The 8,111-nt window shown below is 42.8% G+C and overlaps 1 protein-coding gene across 1 annotated transcript; it reads left to right on the top strand.

The window, feature by feature from the left end:
- The first annotated feature begins 478 nt into the window (after nt 1–478).
- LOC123190536 (methylmalonate-semialdehyde dehydrogenase [acylating], mitochondrial) lies at nt 479–7,245 on the top strand. Its single transcript, XM_044603194.1, has 19 exons — nt 479–718; nt 803–885; nt 987–1,061; nt 1,175–1,336; nt 1,468–1,546; nt 1,987–2,141; nt 2,343–2,406; nt 3,316–3,395; nt 3,696–3,761; nt 4,331–4,381; nt 4,482–4,633; nt 4,734–4,824; nt 5,787–5,867; nt 5,942–6,019; nt 6,156–6,191; nt 6,267–6,310; nt 6,383–6,461; nt 6,725–6,815; nt 6,922–7,245. Exons 1-19 carry the CDS (start codon nt 691–693, stop codon nt 7,026–7,028), a joined length of 1,602 nt encoding a protein of 533 aa, XP_044459129.1. The 5' UTR covers nt 479–690; the 3' UTR covers nt 7,029–7,245.
- Nucleotides 7,246–8,111: the final 866 nt, after the last annotated feature.

The raw sequence follows: 8,111 nt of genomic DNA, 5'->3' as shown, positions 1-8,111 counted from the left end.
AAACATATCCATGCGGGATCTAGTTTCGAAGAGCACATCGCGAGGATTTCAGTGGTGAAAGCGGATCTTAATTTCGATATTTGGTTCAAAAGTTATGACTTTTTTAAGAAACAAAAATTAAAAAGCAAACTAGATGGTCAACTCCCTTTAGTGTACAATGGACCACGTACTTACCTTTTCCACCGGCCGCTCCCAAACTCTACCTGGCGTTTTTAATATGCGGCAGTGACTAGACGTCTCGGACAGGGGCCGGCCGCTCGCGAGCGGTACCTAGCGCCCGGCCGCCAGCTAGATTGGTCCAAACAAAAAACAGCCCAAACAACGGAAGACACAGACAAGCAGAGAATCGGGCTGGACGCTCTCCTTAGCAGGCTGAAAACGAGACAGCCAACTCTCCAACACGAATCTTAAAGCAAGAAATAATCATACGGCTGATTATAATAAAAAAGACAGAGATAGAGATATCCTAGCTGGAAAGAGAATCCCGTGACGTCTGCCTTCCCATCTCCTCCGCCGCCGCGGCGGCGCAGCCGGGTGGCAGATAGTACAACGAATACGACACCAACAACCGCTCCTCGCCTGTCGCCACTCCGCTCTCCCCTCCCCTCTTCCTCCCTCCCTCCTCGCCACCGCTCCGCTCCACTCCACACCCCTGTTCCCAGACGCAACCACCGCCGCCGACGACCGACGATGCTTCGCGCCGTCCTCCTCCGCTCAGGTAGATCGCTCCCCTCCCTCCCTTCCTCCCCGTTCTCCACCCCCTGAGGCCGCACGCGGTTCCTGACCCCCTTCCCCGTCGCAGCCTCCGGCCTCCGCCGGTCGCCGATGGCCGCCCCGCTATCCACCGCCGCCGCCTCGTGGCTCGCCGAGGGGACCTCGTCGCCGGTACGCGCACACCCCTCCCGGAACCCCCAATCTGTCATTCCTATCCGTGTATGCATCATTTCCGCCTGGTGTGACTTACTGCCGCCTCCACGCGCTCGCAGCCCAGGGTGCGCCTACTCATCGGCGGCGACTTCGTCGAGTCGAAGGCCACCGAGCACGTCGACGTCACCAACCCCGTAAGCCATCCTCCCGCCTCTCGGTCCCTCCCAATCGGTCGACCCTCCAGCCGGAGCTGGTCGATTTTATAGCTGTCGAGATGTGATGTGACGCGGGCATTTCCATGTCGCAGGCGACGCAGGAGGTGGTGTCCCGGATCCCGCTCACCACCGCCGACGAGTTCAGGGCCGCGGTGGACGCTGCCAGGACCGCCTTCCCTGGCTGGCGGAACACTCCGGTCACGGCGCGGCAGCGCATCATGTTCAAATACCAGGAGCTCATCCGGGCCAACATGGTAGTATTATTTCTGAACTTATTCCAATGTCCATCAATAGAAACCATCAGTTATTGGTTCCTGCTGCAGTAAATTCTGTGCTTCATTGGTGGTGATTAATTCTGTGCTTATTTGGTGGTGATAAATACTAGGATAAGCTGGCAGAGAACATTACAACCGAGCAGGGAAAGACACTGAAAGATGCTTGGGGTGATGTATTCCGTGGTCTAGGTTAGTTTTCATGTCATTACACTTGTTTTTGGCCTTTTTCTGCTTGCATTGGTTAGATAGTATAATCATCTTAACACCGCAATCGTGTTAGTTGTTGATACACGGGCAACCCGCAAGCTAGTCTGATGAGTTCACTCTCTCTGTTCATGCTTGGAATATGTAATAACACTATTCCGCTAGAAGGTATACAAACTGGTCAGTAAGCAGAATAAATCATCCATATAATAGCAGGTTATCCTCATGTATGCAGTTTAAGACACGATATTCTATTTTCCACACCTTCTACACTGCAGGACATGTCGATGCCACCAGTATCTTTTATCTGCCCTTAATACGCTTATTCTGTGAAGTGACATTTTCTTCGTAGATGCCTCTTGGTTATATTGGCTATTTAACAAACTGGATGTACGTTTTTTGATTTCAAACTTCTAATCTTGTAGAGGTGGTGGAGCATGCTTGTGGAATGGGGTCACTTCAAATGGGCGAATACGTATCTAATGTTTCTCATGGGATTGACACCTTTAGTATTAGGGAGCCACTCGGCGTATGTGCTGGGATTTGCCCATTCAATTTCCCTGCCATGATTCCCCTATGGGTATGCCCGACTTTCACTGTTTCTTTAACATCAAATTTTGTTCTTATTACTTATCAGGGCTCTAGAGTGCATCCCCTGTACAATTTCCTGGCCTTGTTCTGTCTGTAACTTTGTTTGTTAATGTCTGCTATCATTCTTTGTAATATAAACTCGGGAGAGAAAATTTGATCATGCGTTTTTTCTTATGTTCTTTGGATGCAGATGTTCCCCATAGCTGTTACTTGTGGGAATACTTTTGTTCTAAAGCCATCAGAAAAGGATCCAGGTGCTTGCTTTTGCCATTGTGTTCTTGCCCAATTTGTTGACTATTTATTGTTGTTGTGGCGTTTACTAACTAAATGCAAAAGTGCATGTGTTCTTGCTTAGCTAACATTTGAAGATTGGTAACGGTGCTGTATTTCTCGCCATGATTATTATGACAAATATACCTTTCGGTCTCATAAGGAATTGGTGCATAATAGTTGCAGCCAAGTTTCACATTTTCATTAGTTGTACAATAGCACTATAAAATATACGTTTTGGACAGGAATACTGTAGGGGAACCCCCTATGGTATGTGTAGTAGATTCTTGTAATATAAAATGTAGGGCTACGCTTGGCATCTCGTTTTTTTTTGGAGTTTTAAGAGAATACCGTGGTCTTTTTAGAAAGCATGGTTTTAAATACTTTGATGTGTTTGGCATCAACAAATGTAGCACTTGCATAAACCGTAGTATCTCCAATACCATGTTTTTTTTGCAGTATTTGAAAAAGAGGTCTCAACCTCTTTTTTCTTAACTGACTGCGAAAAACTGTGATTCTTAGGAACTCTAGTATTCGTTGCCCATGCATTGGAATACTGAGGTTTTTAGATTTTTAGGGTTTTGAAAAACTGTGCTGCCAAACTAGGCCTAAACGGCCTAAAATCCTGCTCACAGGGGGCAAAAGGACAAAGATATTGACCAAGAATCCAAAACAGGATATAGAGATGGGCTCAACGCTACTGCATAATTTATATCACACTTGAAACGTGCTTTCCAACTCTGAAAGGAGGGATTTGATCATTTGCCACGTTTTAAAGTACCATGTATCATTGTAAATGGGGGTCCTTTAAAATGCTTTAATTCTCGGCCATTTTGACAGAAAGACTGCACACGATTAATTTTGAGATTTGATGGTATTGTATTTGTGAACAGGGGCTGCTATGATGCTTGCGGAGCTAGCGATGGAGGCTGGTTTACCAAAGGGTGTGTTGAACATTGTTCATGGTACCCATGTACGGCATTCTTAGCTTTTTTTTAGCTTGCCATTGGGTTTGATAATTTGCTTCTCATGTGCTGCTGATGCCTGGTGTTGTTTCATTTTAGAACACATAAAATGATTGATACTTTGTGGGCAAAGCCTATTGTCTTTACTCTTTGGAACACTGGCAAAGCAGCACATCTTGAAACTTCACACTTCCTCTGGAGAATTATCTGCTCATATTGGATACATGAATCTTTTATGCCTTTTCTGGATACATGAATCTATTAGGCCTCTTAGGTTACCTGGTTCTCATTTTGTTTTACTTTATCAGGATGTTGTCAACAATATTTGTGATGACGAGGCTATTAAGGCAGTATCATTTGTTGGTTCCAATACAGTAAGTGGATCAATGATCTCCCTGAACCTTGATTTACGAGTACACTTTCCTGCATCGACCATCTAACTAATATTCTGCTCTTCCGATACGTATCGACATATTTGTTTTCCGCTCTTGGGTCATCAACCAGACCTCACTCTAGAAACAAGGATATCCATGCATTCTCAATCACATGCACACATGACAGATCTTTTTATGTGTTATTATAGTGTTTCAAAACTTAATTAGCTTACTGTGCTGACCAATAAATTCATTTACCAAGATGCAAATAAGAGTTTTTTGTGCCAATACAGGTGTTCTTGCTGTTCATGTATTCGTGTTAATGGCATGTTTTTTTTTTCCGCGAATATGCAAAGCTTGCGTATCATTGCATTGATAGAAGAAGCGTGTTAATGGTATGTGTTCTCTTGTATTGAAAGATGTGCAGAAGAAAAGAGAGATGTGCAGTTATAACTTATAAGTTCTATTTTTGATCATTTACATTAGATTTTTAACCCTATTGCTATTGTACTCCTGTTGCTCAGAGCTAGCTAGCAGTTTGCTATCTCTGATCTCTCTCTCCTTCTCAGGCAGGTATGCATATATATTCTAGAGCATCTGCGAGTGGGAAGCGTGTTCAGGTGGGTTTGCTTCTAATCATGACTTCCTGAATAACCTTTTTTCCATGCCTTTTGCATTCTAAGCAGTATAATTCAGAATAACAGTTTCTGTTTCCTTTAGTGTAACATGGGTGCAAAGAATCATGCCATTATCCTTCCTGATGCTGATCGAGATGCCACATTGAATGCCCTTATTGCTGCCGGTTTTGGTGCAGCTGGGCAAAGGTGCATGGCATTGAGCACTGCTGTTTTTGTTGGAGGTTCAGAACCATGGTAGAGTTCTACGACTTTTACCCAAGACAAATTTTTTAGGCTAAAGTTTTTTTTGGGTCAGATTTTGGGGAAGCATTGTCAACCTTATCTTTTGTTTTAGGGAGGATGAACTAGTCAAACGTGCAAGCAACCTTGTAGTTAATTCTGGAACAGCTAATGATGCTGACCTTGGTCCAGTGATCAGTACACAGGTTTGCTTTTTTGAGCACATGTTTTTGTATCCATGTTATTCATATTTTCCCACTTATGGATACATACTGATTTTTTTTTTAAATTGAATATTTGAACTTAGGATCCTTTTTTTTGTCGGAAGATATTCAAACTTTTAAATTGAAGGGGTAAAAGGAGATCTTATGAAGTTTAGATCTCCAAAAGGCTGCTTGATTACCTGTTTAAAATTGGACGATAGAACAGTAGTTACTTATTAACCACTCAAGTTTATTTAGAAGAATTAATCATGAAATGTTGAGTGAGTAATCTTCGTATAGCCTCTGTATGGAGTATGATCCCAGTGAAAAAAAATGCTACACTTGTTTTTAGTGATGATGAACTGTTGACATATGGTATAGCCTTTCCGGAAACATATTAGCTTTTGGAGTTTGACTGTACGTCATGAGCTTTAGATCTACCTTCATAGTCATTGCAATGGTAACTAGTAGTTCCCCTGTCATAATCTCTGCCTGGAGCACATCTATATGCCACTGCCATGTTCGTGATTAACTGAGTTTTTTGTTGTGGGCCTAAGCTACTAGGGCCCACATTTGGACCATAGAAATAAATTATCATAAATATTAGCTTGATAATATAATAGTCAATTTTCTTTTTGGAGGCTTCTCTGTGACCTCAGGATTCATATCACTTACTCCAGTTCACAGATTGTTGACGTTTTGACTCTTTAAAAGTTCTGTCTACCTATATTTTCAAGTATTTGGATTAGAAGTTTAGAACTTAGGAATTATCTTCAAAAGTACTTCCATGATATCATAATTTTGTTAGGATTTATATATAGAGAAACAGTGACCAGAGTTGTGGTTTTAGACCATGTCGATGTCCAAAACTTCTGCTTTTGGGGAACTGGAGGGAGTTCTAGATTGGTATTAGAGCCCTTTGTTTTCTTGGTGAATCTTGTGCCCTAACAGTTTGGTATCAATAGGCCAAGGACCGCATCTGCAAGTTAGTCCAAAGTGGCGCTGACAGTGGTGCTCGACTTGTGCTGGATGGAAGGGAGATTGTGGTAATTTTAAGAATTCAGTTGTTGAACTGCCTGTGTGCAATTCCTGTTATGCCTGATAGCTATGCGCTGTGCAGGTTCCTCAATTTGAGGATGGCAACTTTATTGGTCCAACTGTGTTGGCTGATGTTAAAAGTGATATGGAGTGTTACCAGGTATTTTTATAATGTTTACTTTGCATCAGTTTTAACATTATTTTAAAAAAGAGTACCCACCTTTTCCTTCCCAAGATAGAATTGGACGACCATTTGGCTTGTTATATCTGATTGAAACCTGGAAAACTTGAAACAGGAGGAAATTTTTGGTCCAGTTCTTCTCTTGATGAAGGTATAACAAACTTGTTTACTTCTCTTGACACCATTAAATTTTTATTATGCTGATTGTGTTATCAATTAATTGCAGGCAGAGAGCCTAGATGATGCCATACAAATTGTAAACAGAAACAAGTAATTTCTCTCTCCTGTGAGCTCATAGGCAAAGCATTGGTTGCAGTTTAATGATTTGCAAATCGTCCTCAGGTATGGCAATGGGGCTTCCATCTTTACCACATCTGGTGTCTCAGCAAGGAAATTTCAGACGGACATTGAAGCTGGCCAGGTACTGCATAGCATTTGTGAAGGATTAGTTACCTAATCGTGTAAGCTAGTAGTTGGGTAGTACTCCTACATTACAAGGTCTGAAAACGTTTTGGCGAAAATGTCAAACCTAGTAGTGTATTGTTTCTTGCTAGATATTGGAATATAACCTGAAGGTAAACACATATATATGGTCGCCTGAAATTCAGCATTTTGAAGTTGAAGTTAACATAAACAAGAAGAGTACTGCCCGTATGAATCACAATGTATCGCTTTCCTTTGTAGGTGGGTATCAACGTGCCGATCCCGGTACCCCTGCCGTTCTTCTCCTTCACGGGTAGCAAAGCTTCCTTCGCCGGAGACTTGAATTTCTACGGTGCGCCTGCTAATCATCTCATTTGATCCTTCTTCAGCAGATTACTGACCTACAATACAATCACATCTGGGCATAAGTAATTAACACGGTAAACATGGATGCGCAGGCAAGGCGGGCGTGCAGTTCTTCACCCAGATCAAGACCATCACGCAGCAGTGGAAGGAGTCGTCTCCCCAGCGCGTTTCTCTCTCCATGCCCACCTCGCAGAAGTGAAGTCACCCGAGCTGACTCATGTATGTGGAAATAAACCCAGGCATTGATGTGGAATTTAAGCTTCACAGGAGTTGCCTTTCATTAAGGGTAACTCTTGTGATGTCTTTCATTGTGCTGCCGGTAATAAGAAAATCCCAGATTAGACGACCGAATCACACGCACAGCAGAGCATGTATTTGTACAGGGACCAAATTAATGTGTACATGCAATGGCTCGATATCACATTGTCACTGAACTTGCAGCCAAATCGCCATGTGGGGCATGGCGGCTGGCTATGACTGAGCGGCCTGCCGATCAAAGTTCAAACAGTCGGCGACATCGGCGTCACCGGGGTTTTGAGGCGGCCTAGAAATGAAGCTCTTGCTGGCCTCTACGTGAAATTAGACTTAACCCACACTTTACTTTCCCATTTGATGATCACCCCACCCCTCTCAAGATTGACGGGGCCCTGTAAGTCAGTACCTGTGGCAAATAACCCTGGAGCAAATCATCTAAGACCATGTTTGGTAATCCACCAACTCCCAGAATCTGGAGGAAATTGCAGCTCCGTCATTTTGAACTACAGCTTCACTAGCTTCGGGAGCGGAGTTGTGGAGCAGAGTGACACCGGGCCTAAATCTTGATAGTGTGGCAAATAATCTAAGCGCCTTCTCTGATGATACCTAAACATGGGGTTAACGGAAGATGTTCATGGGCCAAACACCCCTGACCTTTCAGAAAACAATGGAAGAATGTTAATCATGATAGAAAACTTGTGTGTACTAAATCAAACTGAGGCATCCAAAAAATCATGCCCATAACTATTAGTCTATTACAAATACATTGATTTGGATCTAATATCCAAAATAAATAAATAAAGTACCTTTTATGATTAAGAATTACAATATAATCTTTTAAAATTATCTTTGTTATGCTATCAGTCTCCGCAAGACTTTGGTAAAACGACACTGTCACTTTTTCATCCACACGGACTTGATTGCTAATAAAGGTTTTTGAAAGCCCATTCAGTCGTCCATCCAAAAAAATGAAAAACCTTGAGTGATAACGTACTTGGCCAGAGACGATCCACCAAAATTGCACACT

The sequence above is a fragment of the Triticum aestivum genome, chromosome 2A (genome assembly GCF_018294505.1).
Source record: "Triticum aestivum cultivar Chinese Spring chromosome 2A, IWGSC CS RefSeq v2.1, whole genome shotgun sequence".
Classification (NCBI taxonomy): Eukaryota; Viridiplantae; Streptophyta; class Magnoliopsida; order Poales; family Poaceae; genus Triticum; species Triticum aestivum.
This window is presented reverse-complemented; position numbering and strand designations above follow the sequence as displayed.

Coding starts and splice junctions, on each gene's coding strand:
- LOC123190536 (XM_044603194.1), top strand. CDS start 691: ATGCTTCGCGCCGTCCTCCTCCGCTCAG. Junction 2,407..3,315: donor GCCATCAGAAAAGGATCCAG/GTGCTTGCTTTT, acceptor ATTTGTGAACAG/GGGCTGCTATGATGCTTGCG. Junction 5,868..5,941: donor TGGATGGAAGGGAGATTGTG/GTAATTTTAAGA, acceptor TGCGCTGTGCAG/GTTCCTCAATTTGAGGATGG.